The 25905-nt window shown below is 44.5% G+C and overlaps 2 protein-coding genes across 6 annotated transcripts in view; both read right to left on the bottom strand.

The window, feature by feature from the left end:
- Nucleotides 1-25905, bottom strand: part of LOC128136167 (kinesin-like protein KIF2A) — an 89872-nt gene that overhangs the window by 47250 nt on the left and 16717 nt on the right. For all 5 annotated transcript variants that reach the window (XM_052775342.1, XM_052775344.1, XM_052775341.1 and 2 more), the window contains 5 exons: nt 12435-12529; nt 11000-11119; nt 10503-10557; nt 1193-1258; nt 461-561 (listed from right to left, as the gene is read on the bottom strand). In XM_052775342.1, the coding sequence (XP_052631302.1) occupies nt 461-561; nt 1193-1258; nt 10503-10557; nt 11000-11119; nt 12435-12529 (437 nt within the window). The remainder of the gene's footprint in view (nt 1-460; nt 562-1192; nt 1259-10502; nt 10558-10999; nt 11120-12434; nt 12530-25905) is intronic.
- Nucleotides 17667-21949, bottom strand: LOC128136175 (uncharacterized). Its single transcript, XM_052775353.1, has 2 exons — nt 20563-21949; nt 17667-20479 (listed from the first exon to the last, which is right to left on the bottom strand). The coding sequence occupies exon 2, from the start codon at nt 19337-19339 to the stop codon at nt 18278-18280; it is 1062 nt and encodes a 353-aa protein (XP_052631313.1). The 5' UTR covers nt 19340-20479; nt 20563-21949; the 3' UTR covers nt 17667-18277.

The following is a 25905-nucleotide window of genomic DNA, read 5'->3' as shown; positions in this document are numbered from 1 at the left end:
TATAAAGGAAAAGAAAATATCACTGTTCAAACTTGAGCCTCAAATAGGTCTCCTATGAAACATCAAAGATCATAAAGAACAATTTATCATAATGTTGTAATACCTCCTGTAGAATAACAGCCCTATTTAAAAGCCAAAGTTTTGATTATTTTAATGGATATATTTTCCCTAAGAAATAGCTATCATCAGTACTTGATTTTTAAATAACACACAGAAAGATAAGCAATTGTAAGCAATTATTTCTGTAGGGAGAAAAAGAGGGGGAAAACTGTTTAAAGAAATAGTTATCAGAGCAATGCAACCATGCACCAAAATATTTATCAAAATTGTATACATGATGAAAACATTTAATTTCAAGATTATTACAGTTCATAAAAATTATTGAAGACTGAAAAGCACAATAATTTTGCAAACATCTTCTCTTCCTGACATGTTTTCCATCTGAGCTAAAAATACTAACCTGAGCTCTTTTTTCTCTAAGTTCCTGCTGCTGTAACCTTCTTTTTTCACGTTTCTCTTGCAATTTTTCAACCTCTTTTACACAATTAGATTTTCTACATGCTTAAAGAAAATGATATAATTTTAAAATATTTTGTGTTGCATGAATTTAGTATTTACACTATAACATTTCAATTCTACTAATTTATGAATAATTAGAATGCATTTATTTATATCAACTATCTTTTCAAGCAAATCAGTATTAGTACAGAATAATTATGGCAATTTAATTTCTAAAATTTATAGAATAAATGAATTATTAGAAAAAATCATGGGAATGGGACAATAATTACACAATCGAAAATATAAGGACAATGACCCTCAAAAAATATTTGGACATGTGATGATATTTGGATACATGTGATCTTTTGGTTTGAATTAAAAGAAAGCCCAGGCAAATTAAAAAAAACCACCGTCATGGTTAAAAAAAGATAAAGGAAAAACAAATTCCAAATACTAGAACAACTATGACAAAGTGAACATTTGTTTAGCCACAGCACTCTGAAAAAGCTTCTTGAGGAAGCCTACAGGCAACTGCGCATATAGACCATTTGTCATTTATGGACAACAACATAATCCAAGAGAATGTACATGTAATGCCCAGAATGAATGAATCCTTGATACACCATTTACATAAAAAGGGGTCCAAATTCCTTTTTTGAAGCTTGAACTGGAGATATATCTGAAACACTACCATTCTGTTGTGAGGAGGAAGACTGTTCAGGAAGCTGAGTAGGCCGTGCGCGTGCAGAACCAACCACTGCAAAAGGAAAGCACAAAGCTCATCTAGATACGGAAGAGTAACATTTCTATCTGATTCTGAAATACTTTATTATGACAAAATAAAACGAAGCCCCTTTCAAGACACAACAATTTATTGGGGGCAGGGAGGAGCCATACATGTAGAAAGTCTATTAATAAAGACATTCAGTATGCAGCTTTTTTTATCCTAGTGTTACATACCAACACAACATAATTATTAAGTACCAATGCTGCATGTGCATATTTTTAAATGCTCCACTACAGAATTAGTAGAACTTATTATGTGCATAGAATGAAGTATGTACTTGGAGATATGCAGTTTTGAAGTTTAAAGTGTTGAAATTTTATTTATATTGTAATTATACCCAAAAACCCAGTAAGAAAAAAGGACCCACTGTTTCACATTCTCTAGATGTTACAAAATGGTCCCACCCCATTGAACCTACAATCCGTGGATGAGTAGAGATACAAACGAAAGGCAGCAAAGTGCAGCTCAATCTATGAGTGGAAGAAACAAACATTTTTGACACTATACTGAAAGGGATACGGATACAATCAATATGTCTACCTAAACTTATTGATTCGATATGTGATAAGGATGCCAATTTCTGAAGACGCAGAGTGATGTCTGTTCCCAGTGAATGCAGTGGGAGTGGTGTGCATGCAAGCCTCTTCGGTAGAGCTGAATGTTTTAAGTTGTTTTTCAAAGAGTTGCTTCAAGCAGCTCTGCTTCAGCTGGCCAGTTTCCTGTACATGTTCCTAATGAGGTCTGCCAGAAGAGTACAAAAGTGAAGGTAACAACTTTGATTAGTAGCCTAGAGATGACATTCCAAATGAAGGCCAGCACACTATGCAACATGGAGACAACTATGGAAACAGGTATCAAATGGGATAGACAAGACAAATCCCCAGATCATTCCAAATATGATAGGAGATCTAGTTTATAGCATGAATTAACTACACAAGACAGTGTGCTGAGAAAAGTTTAATTACAAGGCCAACAAAGAACAAATACTTAGGCCGACTATGAATAGTAAGATGCTGTCCTGGTTTCAGCTGGGATAGAGTTAATTGTCTTCCTAGTAGCTGGTACAGTGCTATGTTTTGAGTTCAGTATGAGAAGAATGTTGATAACACTGATGTTTTCAGTTGTTGCTAAGTAGTGTTTAGTCTCAAGTCAAGGATTTTTCAGCTTCTCAAGCCCAGCCAGCGAGAAAGCTGGAGGGGCACAAGAAGTTAGGAGGGGACACAGCCAGGGCAGCTGACCCAAAGTGGCCAACGGGGTATTCCATACCATGTGACGTCACGTCTAGTATATAAACTGGGGGGAGCGGGGGTGGGGGGAATCGCCGCTCGGGGACTAACTGGGTGTCGATCGGCGGGTGGTGAGCAATTGCACTGTGCATCATTTGTACATTCCAATCCTTTCATTATTACTGTTGTCATTTTATTAATGTTATCATTATCATTATTAGTTTCTTCTTTTCTGTTCTATTAAACCGTTCTTATCTCAACCCATGAGTTTTACTTCTTTTCCCGATTTTCTCCCCCATCCCACTGGGTGGGGGGGGGAGTGAGTGAGCGGCTGCGTGGTGTTTAGTTGCTGGCTGGGGTTAAACCATGACAGATGCACAGGACCTATACAAGCTACAGGGTTATTCCATACCAAACAGATCATTTACTACAAATGACAATGTGTATGGAAGTGAGGAGAGCCCATCAATAAGATGTCTCAAATTTAAATCATATTAGTTTGTAAAAAATTATCCCCTCCTCATGAGACTTCCAATTTAACACCCCCAGAGGCAAATGGCAAAAGGGAGAAAGTGATCCCAATTGTCCACCGGAAGAGTCTGAATGCTTGCAAAGATATGCAAGGCCACTTGTTTTTCAAGTTTAAACAGATGGAATGGAATCTAGTCTGAATTAATGACAGTAGATTAATGTTTGGAAGAAGAATCATCACCATCATTAGTACAAGTTAACTTTAATGCAGGAGAGAAAATGAAAACAATAAGCAATAACTATTCTTTCTCATGTTATTAGATGCATTACTTCTGTATTCATCCAATACACACTTTTCACCTATCCTCCTGTGATATTTCAGCATTTTTGTAGATTTTTTGCTATTAACCTGTCCTGGGTTCAGCTGGGATAGAGTTAATTTTTACAGGAACCTGGGAGGTGGGGGGCCATAGCCGGGGCAGCCAACCTGAACTAGCCAAGGAGCTATTCCATACCATGTGACATCATGCTCAGTATATAAATGGGGAGGGGGGGGGAGGGCTCTCGACTTTCGGTGGGGGAAGTGGCAGAGCGTTGGGTTCCGGTTGGTGAGCAGTTGCACTGTGCATCACTCTTTTTGTATATTCTTTCATTAGTACCGTTGTTGTTGTTGTAACCTTTTTTTGTGTTGTCCCAGTAAACTGCCCTTATCTCAACCCTCGAGGTTCCAGGTTTTTTTTTTTAATTTTCTCTCCTCCGTCTCCTCCCTATCCCACCGGAGGGGGGCGGGAGGAGTGAGCGAGCGGCTGCGTGGTCCTTTGTTACCGGCTGGGCTGAAACCACGACAGTCCTTTTTGGCGCCCAACGTGGGGCACGAAGGGTTGAGATAACAACAGATCTGGCCAGAGCGTGTTGAAACAAATTTGTCATACGCATTTCTTATATTAGATAAATAGATGTTAGTCACAATGTTGATTCATTTGTTTACATGGTGGCGTTTTGTAAGTTCTTATGTGCTCTATGTATTGCCTGTAGTTACGTTTTGCACCTCTGGGAGAGTGATTGGGATTATCATTTTGCTGTACTGGGCAATGTCGACTTGTGAAATGATTACATCACTGGTCATGAGGTTAAGCTGGTATCTGTATGAGGCAGTGATATCATTTCCATACTTCGGGCACCTTCTATTGGATTTTATTGGTAATTACACTCACTCCATGGGGAAGTTAGGGGGGGATACTTCCCCCCGTCCGTTCGCCTCCCTTCTCTCCTTCCGACTAATTACAACAGCTTTTGAGAATTTTGAATATCCTTGGGATGCGCAAGCCAGTGTGCTGTTAGTGCTATGCCTCCTGAATATGTTTCAGGTCTTGTTTAGGGCTACAAAAAGGCTCTTTAAGAGTACCACCCAGAGATCTGCCCCAAAGCTGGATATTCATGGGTGGCACGGCATGTGGGAGGATATGGGCAGGTATCTAGAGAACTTCTCACCTCCAGTGGCTTGGAAGTTCACTCCCGAACAACTACAGAACCCTCATGAAGTGGTAGAATACTTGAAAGAAAAATGCTGTGGCTATTCCAAAGATGTACAAGTCACTGCACTGTGCTGGGCCCTGGCCAGTATCTACCAAACACTGCTTGATATTAGGCAGCACCCTCAGGGGGAAAAGGGGGAAAACAGGACAACAGGCACCATGGCTACCCCTACCGCGGCAACAGGCAGCGTGGCTACCCCAACCCCGGTGACAGATACTGCAGCTAAACCAGAGAACCAACCTGCGCCAGTATCAGTCGCCCCTGTATGGAAAAAGAAACACAGAAAGAAATCAGTTCGCTTAGTGAGAGATGAAGATGAACCAGGGTCATCGCGAGAACAGGAGGAAGAGGCAGAACCTGAAATAATTACCCGATCTCTATCCCTGAGTGAGTTGCGCGACATGCGAAAAGATTTTAGCCGCCACCCAGGTGAGCACATTGTGACCTGGCTGCTCCGATGCTGGGATAATGGGGCTAGTAGTGTGGAATTAGAGGGTAGGGAAGCCAAGCAGTTGGGATCCCTGTCTAGGGAAGGGGGCATCGACAAGGCGATTGGGAGAAAGACACAAGTCCTCAGCCTCTGGAGGCGACTTCTGTTAGGTGTAAAGGAAAGATACCCCTTCAAGGATGAAGTTACATGTCACCAAGGCAAGTGGACCACCATGGAGAGAGGTATCCAGTACCTGAGGGAATTAGCCGGGCTGGAGGTGATTTATAATGATCCAGAAAATGCGCAGTCACCCACAGATCCAGATGAAGTCCAATGCACACAACCAATGTGGTGGAAGTTTCTACAAAGTGCACCACCAACCTATGCCAACTCATTGGCAGTAATGTCCTGGAAAGAAGGCTATGGACAAACGGTGGATGAACTGGCTGTCCAACTCCGGCAATACGAAGGAAGTCTCTCTTCCTCCCTACGGGCCTGTGTCTTGGCTGTAGAGGAATTGTCCCGGGAGTTCCAGCAATTCAAAGTGGATATGTCCTCCTGCCCACCTGTACAGGCCCGCATCACAGCTATTGGGAGTAAGCACTCCTCTGCCCAAGAGAGAGGAGAGAGAAAGTACACACGACAGGCTAACCTGTGGTTTTACCTGCGTGACCATGGAGAGGACATGAGGAAGTGGGATGGAAAACCTACCTCAGTCCTGGATGCACGGGTACGGGAGTTGCAAGAAAAAGCAACCAGAAAAGAGGATTCTTCTTGGAAAACTGCTGCTCCAGTTTCCCGTGAGCAGTCCCCCAGACGCAGTAGATGGGCTGATCTCATTTCTGATCCTCTTGAAGGGACTTCTGATTCACGTGTGCGAAAAGTGAGTAACGGACACTCTAACCAGGATTAGAGGGGCCCTGCCTCCAGCCAGGTGGAGGAGAGGGACAACCGAGTCTACTGGACAGTGTGGATTCGATGGCCTGGCACATCAGACCCACAGGAATATAAGGCTCTAGTAGACACTGGTGCACAATGCACCCTAATGCCATCAAGTTATAAAGGGGCAGAACCCATCTGTATCTCTGGTGTGACAGGGGGATCCCAAGAGCTAACCGTATTGGAAGCTGAAGTGAGTCTAACCGTGAATGAGTGGCATAAACACCCCATTGCAACTGGCCCAGAGGCCCCGTGCATCCTTGGTATAGATTATCTCAGGAGGGGGTATTTCAAGGACCCAAAAGGGTACCGTTGGGCCTTTGGTATAGCTGCATTGGAGACGGAGGAGATTGAACAGCTGTCTACCCTGCCTGGTCTCTCTCAAGACCCTTCAGTTGTGGGGTTGCTGAAGGTTGAAGAACAACACGTGCCAATTGCTACCACGACGGTGCACCGGCGGCAATATCGCACCAACCGAGACTCCCTGATTCCCATCCATAAGCTGATTTGCCAATTGGAGACCCAAGGAGTGATCAGCAAGACTCACTCACCCTTTAATAGTCCCATATGGCCCGTGCGGAAATCTAATGGGGAGTGGAGACTAACAGTAGATTATCGTGGGCTGCATGAAGTCACGCCACCGCTGAGTGCTGCTGTGCCAGATATGTTAGAGCTTCAATATGAACTGGAATCAAAGGCAGCTAAGTGGTATGCCACAATTGACATTCCTAATGCATTTTTCTCCATTCCTTTGGCAGCGGAGTGCAGGCCACAGTTTGCTTTCACTTGGAGGGGTGTCCAGTACACCTGGAATCGACTGCCCCAGGGGTGGAAACACAGCCCCACCATTTGCCATGGACTGATCCAGGCTGCACTGGAAAAAGGCGAAGCTCCAGAACACCTGCAATACATTGATGACATCATCGTATGGGGCAACACAGCAGAAGAAGTTTTTGAGAAAGGGAAGAAAATAATCCAAATCTTTTTGAAGACTGGTTTTGCCATAAAAGAAAGTAAGGTCAAGGGACCTGCACAGGAGATCCAGTTCTTAGGAGTAAAATGGCAAGATGGGCGTCGTCAGATCCCAATGGATGTGATCAACAAAATAGCAGCTATGTCCCCACCGACTAATAAAAAGGAAACACAGGCTTTCTTAGGTGGTGTGGGCTTTTGGAGAATGCATATTCCAAATTACAGTCAAATTGTAAGCCCTCTCTATCAAGTGACCCGGAAGAAGAACGATTTTAAATGGGGGCCTGAGCAACGACAAGCCTTTGAACAAATTAAGTGGGAGATTGTTCATGCAGTAGCTCTTGGACCAGTCCGGGCAGGACAAGATGTTAAAAATGTGCTCTATACTGCAGCTGGGGAGAATGGCCCTACCTGGAGCCTCTGGCAGAAAGCACCTGGGGAGACCCGAGGCCGACCCCTGGGGTTTTGGAGTCGAGGATATCGGGGATCCAAGGCTCGCTATACTCCAACTGAAAAAGAGATATTGGCAGCATATGAAGGAGTTCGAGCCGCCTCAGAAGTGGTTGGTACTGAAACACAGCTCCTCTTAGCACCCCGACTGCCAGTGCTGGGCTGGATGTTCAAAGGGAAAGTCTCCTCTACACATCATGCAGCTGATGCCACATGGAGTATGTGGGCCACACTGATCACACAACGAGCTCGCATAGGAAACCCCAGTCGCCCAGGAATTGTGGAAGTGATCACGGACTGGCCAGAAGGCAAAGATTTTGGAATGTTGCCAGAGGAGGAGGTGACACGGGCTGAAGAGGCCCCACTGTACAATAAACTGCCAGAAAATGAGAGGCAATATGCCCTGTTCACTGATGGGTCCTGTCGCATTGTGGGAAAACATTGGAGGTGGAAGGCTGCTGTATGGAGTCCTACACGACAAGTCGCAGAAACTGCTGAAGGAGAAGGTGAATCGAGTCAGTTTGCAGAGGTGAAAGCCATCCAGCTAGCGTTAGACATTGCTGAAAGAGAGAAGTGGCCAGTGCTCTATCTCTATACTGACTCATGGATGGTGGCAAATGCCCTGTGGGGGTGGCTACAGCAATGGAAGCAGAGCAACTGGCAGCGCAGAGGTAAACCCATCTGGGCGGCCGCACTGTGGCAAGATATTACTGTTCGGATAGAGAAGCTAGTGGTAAAAGTACGTCACGTAGATGCTCATGTACCCAAGAGTCGGGCCACTGAAGAACATCAAAACAACCAGCAGGCAGATCAGGCTGCCAAGATTGAAGTGTCTCAGGTGGACCTGGACTGGCAACGTAGGGGTGAGCTATTTATGGCTCAGTGGGCCCATGATACCTCAGGCCATCAGGGAAGAGATGCAACATATAGATGGGCTCGTGATCGAGGGGTGGACTTGACCATGGACACTATCGCACAGGTTATCCATGAATGTGAAACATGTGCTGCAATTCAGCAAGCCAAGCGGCTAAAACCCCTGTCGCATGGATGGTGATGGCTGAAATATAAACAGTGGGAGGCCTGGCAGATTGACTATATCACACTCCCACGAACCCGCCAAGGCAAGTGCCATGTGCTTACAGTGGTGGAAGCAACCACTGGATGGCTGGAAACATATCCTGTGTCCCACGCCACTGCCCAGAACACTATCCTGGGCCTTGAAGAGAAAGTTTTATGGCGACACGGCACCCCAGAAAGAATCGAGTTGGACAACGGGACTCACTTCCGAAACAACCTCATAGACACCTGGGCTAAAGAGCATGGCATTGAGTGGGTATATCACATCCCTTATCATGCACCGGCCTCCGGAAAAATCGAACGATACAATGGACTGCTGAAAACTACATTGAGAGCAATGGGGGGTGGAATTTTCAAACATTGGGATACACATTTAACAAAAGCCACCTGGTTAGTTAATACTAGAGGATCTGCCAATCGGGCTGGCCCCGCCCAACCAAGACTTCCACATACTGTAGAAGGGGATAAAGTCCCTGTAGTGCGCATGAGGAGTTTGTTAGGAAAGACAGTCTGGGTTAGTCCCCCCTCAAGCGGAGACAAACCCATCCAAGGGGTTGTTTTTGCTCAGGGACCTGGGTACACCTGGTGGGTGATGCAGAAGGATGGGGAAGTTCGATGTGTACCTCAGGGAGATTTGATTTTGGGAGAGAATAGCCAGTGAATTAGGCTGTATGATATTTAACTGCCAAATAACCTGCCAATGTATGTCATTGTATCTATAGTGTCTATATGCCATATCAAGGGTATTACTGTAAGAATTACCCAAATGACTGAAGGATGGACTTTGAAACTGAGCCAAGTACAACAGTGATAGAACTTGAACTGGTGCCCAGCAATTTCCTCAAGATCAACCTCTTCGACCTGCAGGCCAAGGGTGTGGGTTGCACCAAATGTACCGGCCACAAGCTCCAGAGGCAGCATACAACAACCTAACACCTCACACCATCTCTCTTATCCTGAAGAACTGTTACAACAGATGGAGCCCCAAAGTCATGGACTAAATAAAATTGATGGACACATTGGAGGGATAGCCCATCGACTAAGGGAATACTATTTGTGTGTGTGTGGGGGGGGGGGGGGTGTCCATATACATATATATATATATATAAAAGACAAGGAAAGTGGTAGTAGTTGATTGGAAAATGTAAGATCTGGGCATGATGTAGATGGTATAGAATAAGGGGTGGATAATGCCCTGGGTTCAGCTGGGATAGAGTTAATTTTTACAGGAACCTGGGAGGTGGGGGGGCATAGCCGGGGCAGCTGACCTGAACTAGCCAAGGAGCTATTCCATACCATGTGACATCATGCTCAGTATATAAATGGGGAGCGGGCTGGGGGGAGGGCTCTCGACTTTCGGTGGGGGAAGTGGCGGAGCGTCGGGTTCCGGGTGGTGAGCAGTTGCACTGTGCATCACTCTTTTTGTATATTCTTTCATTAGTACCGTTGTTGTTGTTGTAACCTTTTTTTTGTGTGTTGTCCCAGTAAACTGCCCTTATCTCAACGCTCGAGGTTCCAGGTTTTTTTTCTTTTCTCTCCTCCGTCTCCTCCCTATCCCACCGGAGGGGGGCGGGAGGAGTGAGCGAGCGGCTGCGTGGTCCTTTGTTACCGGCTGGGCTGAAACCACGACATAACCATAGAGTAAGAAATAACCCGTAGTGTTTAAGTACTCTTTGAATGAATGTTTACACACAGACTGTTAGAAAACTAAGCTAAAAAACTGAAAGCATAAGAATTTTAAATGCACTACTTAATGTATATTGAAACACTCAATTAAGCTGAAGCAAATTGAGGATGCTTTAACCTGGAAAAGTTCACACATGATTTAATGTAGCATAATTAATTAACTTCAAATTTTTGTACCTTCAGTTCATTCAGCTTAACTTTCCTAATGCTATATTGCTTAAACTTGCATATAAATACTATTCATACAGTATGCATTCCTAAATATACACAGGAGTAATTCTAGGAATGATATACCATATCTTTTGCATGTCATATGCATACATACCAAATTAGAAATGCAGAACTATTAAGGAATGTTAGATGAGCAGGAGATTAAAATATTCCCATATTTTTTTACTTCCTTGAAATGGAAAGAGATAATATTTACCTCTGTTATCTCTGGCAGAAGTGTCATTCTTAATAGGTGCCACGGTTTGTCGACTCTATAAAGAAAGAAATCTCTGTTATTTGATCACCTTATTATTGAAAACATAAACTGCAGCCCCACCTCTGCTTCTTTCCAGTGAATAAAAATAACACGACATCAGCAATACAGAGAGGCGATTGCTGCCAAATCCTTCCCTGAAGAGCCTAGGGTGAAGACTGCTTGAACTATACGTACTGTTTCAAAACAACCTCCAAAACCTTTTCTACATTTTTCCTTGAGATATATTTAGTTATATAAATATTAGTCCCCAACTCCCTCCCTGCCAAACCTGTTCTTAGAAAATTTTTAGAAACCCCTATTCACCATAGGAAAAAAAAAGGAACACAGTTATCAAATAGCTCCACAGACACAAAAGTTAGATTTAAAAATTTAAGCATAACAACATGTATAGGAGTACTGTAAGTTTAATATGAACATGTTGCATAGGTATTACCAACCTTCACGATTTTGTTTACTTTGGCTGCTGGAATAGGTGGTGGTGGTGTCTCTGGACTAGGTTCAATATCTTCATCAGGTGCAAGATCTGGGTTAAGTGAAAATATGCCCTCCAAGTCAACCTGTGTAAAACAATATAAAACACATTTATGAGCCTTAGAACAATATTCACCCTTTCCATTTCTTCTGTTATGTATAAGAATAAATAATAAATATATTTAGAGTTTTTACCCCACAATTTGTTAATTCTATAACCTGAATGATCTTATTTTATGTTCACTAAAAACAGTGTAAGCTTTGGTCTTCATATTAGTTGAAAACACACCCTTCAGAAAAGGGATTAATTAAAAATGACCAATAGATATTCATAATGTTGTAAAGTGATTAAATTAAAACAGAAATAGCTAGTATTACTGTGGTAATTTGACAATTACTGCAGAATATGAAAGACATTCTGTAACATAAAAAGAAAGAGATCTCAATTATTTGAAATTTCCCAGACAGTGCAAAAGAAACATACAAATTACAACCACCCAAAAAATAAAAGCGCAGTTGAAACCATGTTAAATTTATCATGCTATTTTTTTTTCCTTGTAAGTGTTCCTCATTCAAAATGCTGTAAAATGTTAGGGGGATGGGACAGGATCTTAAAAGTAGCTGGCTTCAGATCTATTGAAACTTGGTTTCCTAAAAATCTTAAATAGCTTTGGTCTCTATAGACTGCCATTTCCTCTGGCTGGACCTTTCAAAGACCTCACTACTGTACAGATTCTGTGTGTCCAGAGGGATGAGCTCAGCTGATGAGATCACCAGGACATCCTCACAACTTTTTTTTCCTTTTTCCTGTGTTTTCACAAGACTGGTGAAGTGTAATGATTTCTGAGGTGCTTCTCCAAATCTCAGCTAAAACTGGCTAACATAGTCCAAAATTTACAGGAAGAGTGGATAGCAAAGCATAACTGGGACACACACAGACACAGTTTCTTAAGGAAAGCAAGGCTGAAAAATTATTGCCTAAAATAAATAAATAAACAAACAAGCTAGCAGTTCAATCCCTCAATAATACGAACACAAAAAGATTTCTAATCCAGCTCCCACTGGTTTCCTGTCTGAACTGCAAGTCATTCTCCCTCTCAAAAATTTGATTTTTCTACTTGTAAAAAGGGGTAACAAGGTCAGCCTTTGTAATCTGGTTCAAAATCAAAAGATGAAAAGCACTATTTAAAAGCTATGACACAGAGCTCAGGAAGTCAAATTTAATACAACAGAAACCAGCATTTGCCCAATAACTGCCATTCAAAACAGCCTGAAACCAAAGAATCATCAAGTAAATTAAGATTTATATTTTCTCTTTGTTTCCAGTGCAAATTCCAAAGTAATATTCATGTAGATTACACATTTTTTAAAAGAGAAAAGTTCTAAAATAATTAGGTTTACCTCTTTGCCTTTAACAACTCCATTTTCAATCCATTCAACAGTTACGCTTTCACTATCTTCATTTAGGGATGTTAGCATAGCTTGGTGAATCCGGCCTAGAAAGGAAACACAAATGATCAATTAACAGATGGAAAAATTTTCCAGAAGTTATTTTAATCCCTGCAATGAGAAATGTAGATAGAGGCAGGAAGAAGAGGGTTTAAAAAAAAAGTGATAAATAGAAGATGATTCCTGGCCACATACTGTAAACTGGCTCAAATTTGATCCATTAGTGGAGGCTCTAACGGGACAGTCGGTGTACAAGTGAAAAACTCAATGAATAGAAAACTGAGTGGTAAGTAAATAAAATACCATGTGAAAGCCACACCACTTAGACTCTCTTTTCTGAGAGTCTCCCATGGGTGGGAATGTTTCCTGAGGTGCACTCCACAAAGGCTTGTGTCGTGGTTTAACCCCAGCCAGCAACTAAGCACCACGCAGCCGCTCACTCACTCCCCCCCCACCCAGTGGGATGGGGGAGAAAATCGGGAAAAGAAGTAAAACTCGTGGGTTGAGATAAGAACGGATTAATAGAACAGAAAAGAAGAAACTAATAATGATAATGATAACACTAATAAAATGACAACAGCAATAATAAAAGGATTGGAATATACAAATGATGCATAATGCAATTGCTCACCACCCGCCGATCGACACCCAGTTAGTCCCCGAGCGGCGATTCCCCCCACCCCCGCTCCCCCCAGTTTATATACTAGACGTGACGTCACATGGTATGGAATACCCCGTTGGCCACTTTGGGTCAGCTGCCCTGGCTGTGTCCTGAGCCAACTTCTTGTGCCCCTCCAGCTTTCTCGCTGGCTGGGCTTGAGAAGCTGAAAAATCCTTGACTTGAGACTAAACACTACTTAGCAACAACTGAAAACATCAGTGTTATCAACATTCTTCTCATACTGAACTCAAAACATAGCACTGTACCAGCTACTAGGAAGACAATTAACTCTATCCCAGCTGAAACCAGGACAGCTTGTTTGTCTCCCTTCTAGGCTGATTCAGCATTAATTGTCCCGACATAGGAGGGAAGCCCCCTGAAATTGTATTCTGATATCCATTTCTTATGGACATTCAATCAGTTGGTAATTCAACTAAAATTAAATTGCCTGCAATTTAATACAAATCCTCATTTTAAAAACAATTGCTAACACAGACTGTTAAGCTGGAATTAAGGTGCCATTGCTATGACTTCTCCAGTGAAAGATCCAAAGACAGCAAGCCCCCGTAAAGTACAATAAAACCAGTAAACTTTCAGTAGGAATAAGGATTTTCCTTCTCAAATATGTAGTGTACTGCATTTTTTTAATGTCATCTGTCATACTTTATCCTATTTCCTACACGTGGTAATGAGGAGCAATTGGAAGAGCAGAGCAGCCATGCACTGACACAAAAGTGCGTCACATTGATTTCACATCTGTGCTTTGCCCTAAGAGTACCAAGAATTGGGGTTTCTAAAGAACATGAGTCCAATGCAACTGTTCCTCTAACACCCTCCATCAATGAGCCATAGCACGAACAAGCAACCCCTTACTCCATTGCATCTGAGTGGGAAACACAGGTTTAGGTCATCTGTAGAAGCAGTTATTTTGTTCATTAGGATCTCAGCATCTATGCTGTTGACTATTCCTAATCCTGTTCCAAATAACCCAGTGGCGTCTCATGGCATGCGTCGAGATTGCTTCGGAGATCGTCCAGGTAACCATGCCAAACAGCTGGTGTGAGCATTTCCCAAAAAGGTGGAACAGTTTGGTTTAATTGCTGAGATATTAATGTGTAGTGCTAGCTCTACCCTTTTATAGAGACCAACTAGGGCTGAGGAGAATTTGTTGTTGACCCATGTTTCTAATTACATAAGGGCCTGTGTTGAGGATGTAAGGAGTTAGTTCAGTAGGAGGCCTAGTTGGTACAAATGGCTGTTCAACTTCAATTTCAAATTGGAATGTCATGCTGGAATTGGTCTCAAAATTGGCCCAGAAACACGTTATGAGCACTGAGCGAAATAGGGTAAAAGTATACCAACATTCATGTCTATAAGGACAGGCATGTATGTGATCAAAGTTGTGTTGGAGTTACTTCCAGCATATTCTATGGTAATTCATGAGGTTGTTGCACATTCAGTACTGTTTTCAAGTTGGCATCCTATTGAGATGGTATCTCCGCTTTTCTCCATCAGTGACAGAATTTGTTAATCTCTGTCTTCATCTTTTATGACCCATTTTTGCTTGGAAAAGGTAAAATTGTTTTGTAACACCACCACAGAGAAACTTGGTGTGGATTCATTATAATTGGTGTGAGCATTGATCCATGGCCACCCCATCGTACATGTATTCTATACATTTTGTGTGTCAATAATAAATTCAAACAGCAATCCAGTGCCCCTATAACCCCAAATACAGTATGTGATTATAGGTTTGGTGAAGGTAAAATTATGCCAGCAATCTAAATTTGGTTCCCTTATTTTATAACAGTCATTACTGTTGTTATCTGGTTTGGAGGAATCAGCATAAATTATCTTAATTTCAATTGGTCTATGGTAGGTAGACCCATTAATTACCCGGTAGCTAATTTGTATTTTCTCCCCTGGTATGGCCTAAACCCTGGGTCTCCACATACACATGCAGTTCAGTCAGGATTCCTGTGAACACAAAAAAGGGAAGAAAATATACTCAGTTGTATTCAGCTGGCAAGGTTAGAAAGAAGGTGAGATCCACCGAGTGCTAATCCGGTGTACCTTTCCTGAGCAATCTTTGGCTTCCCACGCATAGGGATTTTTGGGTGTAGTTAGTACCATTGGTACTGTTCCAATCTGAGGCATCTTTACTAGTACAGGTTGTCCAGTGTAAAATCCCGTAGGATAGTCTCCTGGCTTGATGTGGACTTTTGGAACAATGGTGTTAGCAGATACACAAAAGGCTTTCATTTTGGGGCAGCCATCTCCGCTCCATCTATTATTTAGTTGGTAGATGGCGTTGTACAATCGTAAATGCCACCCAGATTCATGGGTCTTTGACACTTAACCAACCCATTAGTACGTTCAACGACACCATTAGCCTGAGGATAGTAGGGAGTATGGAATACCGATGGAATCCCTTCCTCCTTGGCCCAGTCCTGTACTACTGCAGCTGTAAAATGTGAGCCATTGTCACTTTGAATTTCCTCAGGGAGGGGAAGTGTGCTAAACCATCTTTTAAGACCTCTTACTGTGTTTTCCCCAGTAGCCGATGTAAAATCAGTGGCCATGGTAAGACCAGATATAATTTCTACTCCCACCAGGACATATCTTTTCCCCCCGATGGTCACAATGGACTGATATAATCGATCTGCCAGGAGTGCCACAAGGTTTTCTTGTCTCAAATATGCAGGGGAGGCGCCTTACTCGGATGATCCTTGTTAAGTCGTAAACAACATTGCGAATAGGCAGTCACTACTTGTTCACACAGCTTAACTGATACAGGCCATCCTCGGGCTATGCCTTCCCAATATAAATCGGCTTGTCCGGTGTGGCCATGCTTAACATGTAACCATTCAAGTAAGCGCTCCCATTCTTGGTCATCATTTACGAAATCAATCTGTCGCAGCCGTGTGAGGCTGTCTACCTGTTGGTTAAACTTGGCAGTGATTGAGTTGGAACGATCATGTCCTTTTACCCAACCAATCTGTAGCATCCTCTGCTCCCCTATTTCCAGTAGTTGCTTCCAACTATCGGCTTGCCAAACTGGGACCCTGTTCACCTGCCAGTCATTGACTGCCCAGTGGCCTATCCATTCAGTGGCTCCCTTGAAAACAGCATATGAGTCAGTATAGATGTAGCTAGCACCATATTGTGTGGCTAACAAACAGGACTGCTCTAAGTTTCCCCACCTGTGCACTCTCTTCACCGGTCTCGGTCAATCTTTCTCCCGTCGCCACTTCCACTGCTACAGCTTTGTATTTCCACTCACTGTTCTCCCTATGAGATGATACATCAGTAAACCATACCCCTGTGAGATTGCTGTCCTCCTTTAGAGGAGGCGCTTCCTGAATTGGAGATGGTTTGTTTGGTGTAGCTTGGGATAACAAGGTATCATCTATGTCCTTTTGCAATTTAGATATTTTAATATTACCCTTGGTGATTGGCATGATTTCATTAATGCCTTCTAGATAGGCGTACCACTTACGAACCATGGGGTTTTGGGCAATGCCAGCCGGTGGCACTGTACCTTTACAGACTACATCTAGGAGGCGGAGAGGTCCCCGAATGATCATGCTCTGTTCTCTCCTTAGTTGTTCCGCCTGTTTCACCGCCCTCACTAGGGACAGCAAACCCTTCTCAAGATCCGAATATCTCATCTCCGTATCATTGAAAGAGTGGGAGCTAAATTTCAGGAGCCTTTCTGGTCCTTCTGGCCCCCTTTGCCATAGGTTGCAATGAGAACCGTGTTCACTAAATCCCCATTCTACATGGATAGGGTCGGTCGGGTGTATGGGACCAAGCTGCTGGAATAGCCTCAGTTCCTTTACTAACAATTCTAATGCAATTCTATGTTGTTCAGTCCATTCCCATGATTTTCCCTTTCTGAGCAAATTGTATAAGGGACGGGCAATAATGGAAAAGCCAGGAATATGTTTGTGCCAATAATCTAAGGCTCCCAAAACTTGCTGTACCTCTTTTACACTAGATGGGTTTTGTCCCTGTTCTATTTTTTCTAGGGTGTCCTGGGGAATAGAGGTGGCTCCTTGTCGCATCCCAAAGTTGGAGCGACTCAGGTTCGTGGATTTCCTTTGCCAGAATTAAGGTGAAACGACACCAGGGGAGTTCAAACAACAATCAACATTTATTCAACCTAGCTAACCTTGCCCAAGTACACGTGAACTTATCAATATGAACCTTGCAACATGTCGTTAAGCCGCTGTTTGAAAAGGCAGGTGTAGAAAAAGAAATGGAAAAAGGAACATGGAACTGTAACAGAAGGAGAGCCCTCCTGTTGAGTCACGAGGTTCAGAGCAGACCCCCTTGCTTTCTGGACTCCTTCTCAAAGAGGAGCCCAGGGGCAGCTAGATCCACTCCTAGTCTCAGACTTGGTCAACAGTTTATGTTTAAAAGGATGAGGTGTAGGGACTGTGGAAAAGAGAGAAGGAAAAGAGGGAGAGAGAGAAAGAGAGAAAGAGAGAAAGGAAGGAAGGAAGGAAGGAAGGAAGGAAGGAAGGAAGAGAGAAGAAAAGGGTTTCACCAGTCCTGGGTCCAGCATTGGTCCAGCCAGCGTAGAGATCCAGTTCCGGAGGGTGCGCACTGAGAACTCGTTCTCCCTTCTTTTATAGTGTGTTAGTTGATGGTCTCGACATGCACAGTTCCCATTCCCGGGGTTCTCTGGAATCGGTCGGTGAGCTTTGGGGGGGTTCATTGCAGAGTTGCCTCTCTTTTCCTGCTGGCATGACCGCTTAAGATAGAAGCACAGTCCCATCCTCCGTGGGGCCTCCTCCTCCAGGCACATATGCTGTGCTCCTTCTCCTGGTCACTTAAGATAAGGAATTGCAGCTTTGGAGAAGTGCGGTCCCACCCTCCGTGGGGCCCTCTCCTCCGGCCACGTTGTCCTGTTCACAAAACTCCAGCATTTTTACAGAGGCCGTTTTCTCCACCAAAGCTCTTTAACGGATGTTTGAGACATTGACTATAGTTTGTCAGACCGTCACACCACCCCGTGGCTCAAACAGTCGCTGGACTTTGATTCTCGTTCATATCATCTTCGTCTGTGGTGATTTTAATATAGCGGACAGTAGGAGAAGAGAGAGAGACAGCTGAGGATAGCAAGCGGCTAATCATACATCTTACTATGGCAAGGCCTGCTATTAAACATATAAATCCAATTAATATCATAAGTCCAATATTTACAAGCCATTTTCCCCACCCCGTCAGTCCCAAGGATCCCAAAAATGGAATGTAGCCATGAGTTGGGACTCCAGCCATCAAACCAGTCAGCTGGTTGCATTGCGTGGAAGAGTTCCCCCGTCTGGTCAGCAATCTCCTTCATCTTTGCCCGGGCTTCTTCAATTGAGGTCGTGGCATTATGAATGGTAATACAACATTCGGATTCAGTCAAGTTTAACATACCACACACACCTTGTTCTTTTAACAATAACATATCTAAGGCTAAACGATTCTGTAATGCCATTTTTGATACTTGTTGCACTTGCAGATTTAGTTCCCCAAAGGCATATCGAGTCCAATTACTTAATACATGTACTTGCCAAGTTAGGTTTTCTAGCACCCATTGGTGCCGAACAATATACCCAGATGGTGCAAAGAATGCTTCTAGCTCTAACGATACCTTCTGTCCCCAGGTATAATAATCGGGTTTTAGAATGCTTTGAATCCACTTCTGGGTGCTACTTGGGTCATCAAGTTCTCGTTTTTTCCTGTGAATAGGTGGTGTGGTATATTCAAAGATTCGCCTGGGACACATAGTAGGAATTCCCAAACCACACCGCAATCCAGCCTGTTTGATAACATTCAGGTGCGAGTACATTTTCCCATCTGAGCACCCCCAGACGGTCCCCTCAGGGGCGGCATACAAAGCGTTTTGACAAGTAGCTGCGTCTCCCCGGGGTATTTGATTATCTTCCCCCACCTTATGTCTTGGGAAGTGGTTAATGGGAATTCCACATTTTAGCCAGATATTAACATTATTGGTGATCTGATTACATTGGCTATCTCGGTTTCGGTATCCAAAATTAGGATATCCCCAACAGGTGCACGTATCTTGAATTAAGGTTCTAACTTCCAAACTGATCCACATTTCGATGGGATCGCCAGCGCCTGTGGTACAATCTATAATGTGGGTACAGTTTAACAAATGGGCATCATTGGGGTTGGGCATGCCCACGAATTCTTTCTTTAATAAGTGAAGAGGTTGGTTTTTTTAACATGTGTTTCACTGACCATCCCCAAGCAGTGTGGACATTATTCATTAAAAGATATTGTCCCTTCCTGTCAGGTATGTGAACACACCAAGCCGAAACCCATCTTACATTATATTGTAATTCAAAAGGGGTAATTTCCGGGGAAGCAGGCCAAAAGGGCACTAGATTACAAGATATATTGTGATAGGAAGGGCAGCCTGTTATTCTCCACCAGGATGGAGAAGGTGGGAATCGTCTGGAATAGGCTTCCTTGAATCCTGGAGGACACGGTGGGCTATGACTAATACCGATTTCACGGCTGACCTCCAATCTCCATCGCTTACAAGTTTTGTTTATTAAGTCAGGCCACCCCGTGTCCCGAGGGATCTCATAGAAGGCTGCTTCATCTCGCCACCATCTGCCAGAAGAGGTATAATCACTTCGATATTGATACTCAAAAGGAGCATCTACTAACCCTATAATGCCATTGCTCATATTATATTTTCCAATATTGAGCCTCATGGGTATCAAACCGAATCTAATCCCCTGCTCGGCAGAAGTAGGAATCTGAATACAGATCCCCTGATCCGTTCTATTCCAGACATGTATGAATCCTTGTATCACTTCCCAAGCTAAATTGGAGGTCCTTTCTCCTTGTCCAGATGCACCAAAGGTAAGAAAGGCAAGGAGGAAGGAGTTCCAAACCATCTTTCCCTGTTGTACCATAAAAATATCACAAACGAAATCAAACAAACAATACAGGTAATGGCCCACTCATCAAGTGAAAACATAAGTCCTGCTGTGGGCTTCTGATAACCTGCAAAATATATACAAAAATAAACAATGATTAGAGGGATGGGATTTGGAGGAGATGTCAAGCAGTGCTGCTAGTGGTTGGGATCCATCCGAGAGGCTGAGGTGCACCCTCCAAGGCGCTCATGCAGCTTCTGTAAAACAACCTCATACAGGCCATGTGCAGGATGTGTTACTTATTATAGATGCATACAAACTAGCCTTAAACTTGAAGCTCTCTTGACTGGAATTGCTCTGATTAAAGCATCCGTAGATCAGCAGAATGTGCTCATTGTGCGTAAAAAGGCTAATAAGTTTATAGCGACCTCTTGCTCTTGCGTGGCATCAAAGGAACATTGCCTGAACTTTGTGGTGAAGGAACCACATCCTAACCAGGTAAAAAAGCGACCTCTTGCTCTTACGTGGCGTAGGTGCCGCTGCAAGAACTCCAACGCGGTCTGCTGCCAAGCTCCCCATGTCCTCCCCCCAACTCAGGAATCCTGAGAAGTCAACACAGCATCACTAGTCAGAAATACAAAAGTAACAAAAACATAAGCAAGCAATCAAGCAGCTATGGTCTTAGCACTATAGCAGAGGGTTGGGCTTATATTCTGCATCTTAACTGATATGCTTGTTAGAATCCAGCTAGTGGGATAGAGAAAAAACATATTCCCATCAGCCATTTAACATCGGAACAACTTTAATTCAGGACATGAAGGCCCACTTAGAAGGATGGGACAATCCATCGGGTATTGATACGATGCTCCTTCCCATGGGCATCTGTGGCCACCCAGGAATAAAGGTTAAGGGGCGTCTTTAGGGTTAGGGGCACTTGCCCCACAGTGGGCAGTTCCACTAATACTGGTTGTCCAGCATAGTGGAGCAAGCGTACAGGGTCTTTGCCACCTTTCGTCCCTGGAACAATAGAAGGAGGTGTGGGACAGAACACCAGGAGTCGGGGGCAGCCATTTGCCCCCCACCGGCTATTGATTCGGTATGCTGCTTCTGGTACTCGCGAGGCCCACCCTGGGTCATGGGGCCTCAGAGCTCGTTTTAGAAGTCTGTTCGTTCTCTCCACAATACCATTAGCTTGAGGGTAGTAAGGGGTGTGAAAAACCCACTGGATTTCCTCACCCTTAGCCCATTCTTGCACTACTCCAGCAGTGAAATGGCTCCCGTTATCAGATTGAATTGATTGAGGCTTGGGCAAGCAGCTAAACCATACTTTAAGACTTTTCACTGTATTTTCTCCTGTTGCTCTGGATACAGCTTCAGCTTGTGTTAGTCCTGATACTACCTCTACTCCTACTAACACATATCGTTTTCCCTCTGATACCCGAAAGGGGCCAATATAGTCAATTTGCCACGTTTGCCATAAACCTTTGTTTGTCCTTAAATGCAGGGGTTGCTCTTTTAAAGGGTTATATTTTTCCAAACGAACTCGACATTGACCGCATGCAGAAATAACAGTGTTACATAATTCTCGTGTAACGGCCCATCCTCTACTAATAGCCTCTTTGTACAGGTCTTTACTCCCTGAATGGCCACGCTTCATGTGCAGCCACTCCAGAAGGTGTTCCCATTTCTCTGCTTCACCATCGATGGCAAGACTGGCTAGACGTGTTAAGGAATCTACTTGGTTATTTAGGAGGTGGGCCGGGTTATCTCCTGTCTGGTGTGCAGCAACCCAGCCTACCAAGAAAGATCTCTGCTTGGCGATATTCAGTATTTCTTCCCATTTGTCTCGTTGCCACACTGGCACTTGGTTTACTTCCCACTGGTTTTGTTCCCAAAACGGTAACCATTCAGTGCATCTGTGGTGGGTTGACCCTGGCTGGACGCCAGGTGCCCACCAAAGCCATTCTATCACTCCCCCCTCCTCAGCTGGACAGGGGAGAGAAAATATAACAAAGAGCTTGAGGGTTGAGATAAGGACAGGAGAGATCACTCACCAATTACCGTCACAGGCAAAACAGACTCTGCCTGGGGAAAATTAACTCAATTTATTACCAATCAACCAGAGTAGGGCAATGAGAAATAAAACCAAATCTCAGAACACCTTCCCTCCACCCCTCCCTTCTTCCCGGGCACAACTTCACTCCCGGATTCTCTACCAACCCCCCCCAGCGGCACAGGGAATGGGGTTTACGGTCAGTTCATCACACGTTATTTTCTGCCGCTTCATCCTCCTCAGGGGGAGGACTCATCACACTCTTCCCCTGCTCCAGCATGGGGTCCCTCCCACAGGAGACAGTCCTCCACGAACTTCCCCAATGTGGGTCCTTCCCATGGGCTGCAGTTCTTCACAAACTGCTCCAGCATGGGTCCTTTCCACCGCGTGCAGTCCTTCAGGCACACACTGCTCCAGCGTGGGTCCCCCACGGGGTCACAAGTCCTGCCAGAAAACCTGCTCCAACGTGGGCTCCTCTCTCCACAGATCCGCAGGTCCTGCCAGGAGCCTGCTCCAGGGCGGGCTTCCCACGGGGTCACAACCTCCTTCGGGAACCCACCTGCTCCGGCGTGGGGTCCTCCACGGGCTGCAAGTGGATATCTGCTCCACCGTGGACCTCCATGGACTGCAGGGGGACAGCCTGCCTCACCCTGGTCTTCCCCACGGGCTGCAGGGGAATCTCTGCTCCGGCGCCTGGAGCATCTCCTCCCCCTCCTTCTTCACTGACCTTGGTGTCTGCAGGGTTGTTTCTCTCGCATGTTCTCACTCCTCTCTCCGGCTGCCGTTTCCGTCTGTCCCAACTTTTTTCCCTTCTTAAAAATGTTATCACAGAGGCGTTACCACTATCGTTGATTGGCTCGGCCTTGGCCGGCGGCGGGTCCGTCTCAGAGCCGGCTGGTATTGGCTCTCTTGAACACAGGGGAAGCTTCCAGCAGCTTCTTACAGAAGCCACCCCTGTAACCCCCCCCCACTACCAAAACCTTGCCACACAAAGCCAATACAACATCCTTTAAACACTGCATAGGAGGCAGTATAAATGTATACTGGTTCTGTTGTCTCAGCTTCCTTAACGACTACACTCCTGTTGTGGTTTAACCCCAGCCAGCAACTAAACACCACGCAGCCGCTCACTCACTCCCCCCCACCCAGTGGGATGGGGGAGAAAATCGGGAAAAGAAGCAAAACCCGTGGGTTGAGATAAGAACGGTTTAATAGAACAGAAAAGAAGAAACTAATAATGATAATGATAACACTAATAAAATGACAACAGTAATAATGAAAGGATTGGAATGTACAAGTGATGCGCAGTGCAATTGCTCACCACCCGCCGACCGACACCCAGCTAGTCCCCCGAGTGGCGATTCCCCGCCCCCACTTCCCCGTTCCTATACTAGATGGGACGTCACATGGTATGGAATACCCCGTTGGCCAGTTTGGGTCAGGTGCCCTGGCTGTGTCCTGTGCCAACTTCTTGTGCCCCTCCAGCTTTCTCGCTGGCTGGGCATGAGAAGCTGAAAAATCCTTGACTTGAGTCTAAACACTACTGAGCAACAACTGAAAACATCAGTGTTATCAACATTCTTCGCATACTGAACTCAAAACATAGCACTGTACCAGCTACTAGGAAGACAGTTAACTCTATCCCAGCTGAAACCAGGACAGTTCCACACAGCAACTAACTCCCCTACTTGGGCACTACCCTCTCCCTCAGTTATCACATGCTCCCCTGAATCAATATGTAATGCTACTGCTCGATACTTCCACATCTTTCCTTCCCTTTTTGCGGAAGCATCAGTGAACCACACATTTGTTAAATGGGGTTTAAAATGAGGAGCCACTTTGATGTATGATGGAGGGGGTTCTGTATCTGGGTGATCAGAAGGGAGATCCTGTATTTGGAGCATTTTGGGTGTTCCCTCCTCTATCTGTCTAGTGTGACAGTAGTGGTCTAACTGGGCATACCACTTCCTTACTGTTTCTCTTGAGCTACTCCTACAGGGGGAGGAGTTCCAGCCAATATTGGTTTCAGGATCTTAAAGGGCCCTCGTAAGATGATGGGTTGCTGTCGTATAATTCTCTCGGCTTCCTGTAAGGCTACGTTAACCACAAAGAGTCCTTTCTCCCAAACTGAATACCGTTTTTCAGCATCCTTAAAGCTACACGAGAAAAACCCTATAGGACGAGTAGGACCTTCAGGTCCACGCTGCCACATATGTATAGATAACCCATGAATTGCAAAACCCCATTCTATGTGGAGTGGGTCTGTTGGATGTATCGGCCCTAGGGCCTGGTAAATCCCTGCTTCAAAAATTAATAATTTCAGAGCCTCTTCATGGACAGGTGTCCAGTCCCAAGCAGTTCTTTTACGGGTTAAATCATATAAAGGGCGAGCTATGATAGAAAAGTCGGGGATGTGTTTTCTCCAAAACACTAGCAAGCCTAGGGCATGCTGCAATTCTTTCTTATTTTCAGGCATTTTTACTTGTTCGAGGGTGGACAAGGTTTCGGGAGGTATACACACAGTCCCTCCTTTCTACCAGATACCTAAAAATTTTACTTCAGGTGATGGGAGTTGCACCTTTTCAGCAGGAATTTGGAGCCCTAAATTCTCTAAGTGACTAATGATTTCTCTCTGGGTTTGCCCCACCACAGTGGCATCTGGGCCTCCAATTAGCACATCATCAATATATTGATATACTTTTACTCCATCTTTAGGAGTGATCTGATTTAGTTCCTGGGCCAATGCATAGTGGGCAATGGTTGGTGAGTGGCAATAGCCTTGGGGAAGCCGTGTAAATGTATATTGTACACCTTCCCAGGTAAAGGCAAAGCGGTCCCTATCTGCTTCTTGCAAGGGAACCATAAAGAACATGTCTTTCACATCAATGGTTGCTAAAATCTGGTGACCCTGTTCTTGTATGGTTGCAATTAATTCTGCTATATTGGGGACTGCAGCTGTTAATGGGCCAGTATTAGCATTCAAGCGTCGATAGTCAATTGTCAATCGCCACTTCCCATTTGCCTTGCGGACCGGCCATACCGGGGAATTATAGGGTGAGTGCGTAGGAATAACTATCCCCTGTTCCCGTAACTCAGTTATCACTGAAGTGATCCCTTCCCTTGCTCCCAAAGGCAAAGCATAAGGTTTGACATTAACTATTTTTGAAGGGGGAAGAGTTGGTGCAGAGTGCAAAAGCCTCACAGAGATTGCAGGACACCCAAATTTCCATTCTCTTCCCTTAGAGTCTACCCACGACTGTCCCTTTAAGAGGTCAAGTCCTAGAATATTGGTGGGTAGAGGACCTAGTATCACAGTAACCTCAACAGGGGACGAATCCCCTGGCAGCCAGCATTTAACTTTAGCTGTCGGCTGCGGTTGGGAGCTTCCGAAAATGTCTGTGACCCATATCTGCTGCTTATCTGCAATTATTCCATTGCGGTTAGCAACATCCGCCCGGAGTGCTGACATCTGAGCACCCGTATCAACTAAAAAAGTTACTGGGGTCTTAAAGGGACCAAGGGGAAAAGTGATCAACAGGTCTCCTGTCTTATTTTCAGTGAGCCTCCTTAAATAAACCCACTGGCCATCTCCCCTGGCTCACTTACTGGGGACGGCCTGTCTAGTTTCCCATCCTGCGGACAGTAATACCTTCCTCTGGGGCAGTAGGCGTTTGGGGAGTGGGAGTTGCCAGCAACTGTGGATTCGCCCCCTTATCGCCCCGAGCGTCTAACTCGGTATGGGGAGGCTCCTTGTTCTTGTCTTTCCACCCTAGGACCAACTTTTCTAGGACAAAGGTGGGC

The sequence above is a fragment of the Harpia harpyja genome, chromosome W (genome assembly GCF_026419915.1).
Source record: "Harpia harpyja isolate bHarHar1 chromosome W, bHarHar1 primary haplotype, whole genome shotgun sequence".
Lineage (NCBI taxonomy): Eukaryota > Metazoa > Chordata > Aves > Accipitriformes > Accipitridae > Harpia > Harpia harpyja.
Note: the sequence above shows the minus strand (reverse complement) of the source record. Positions and strands in the feature narration are given on the sequence as shown.

Bases quoted from the DNA above. Each gene is read 5' to 3' on its own strand.
- LOC128136175 (XM_052775353.1), bottom strand. From the start codon at position 19,339: ATGCCCAACCCCAATGATGCCCATTTGTTAAACTGTACCCACATTATA.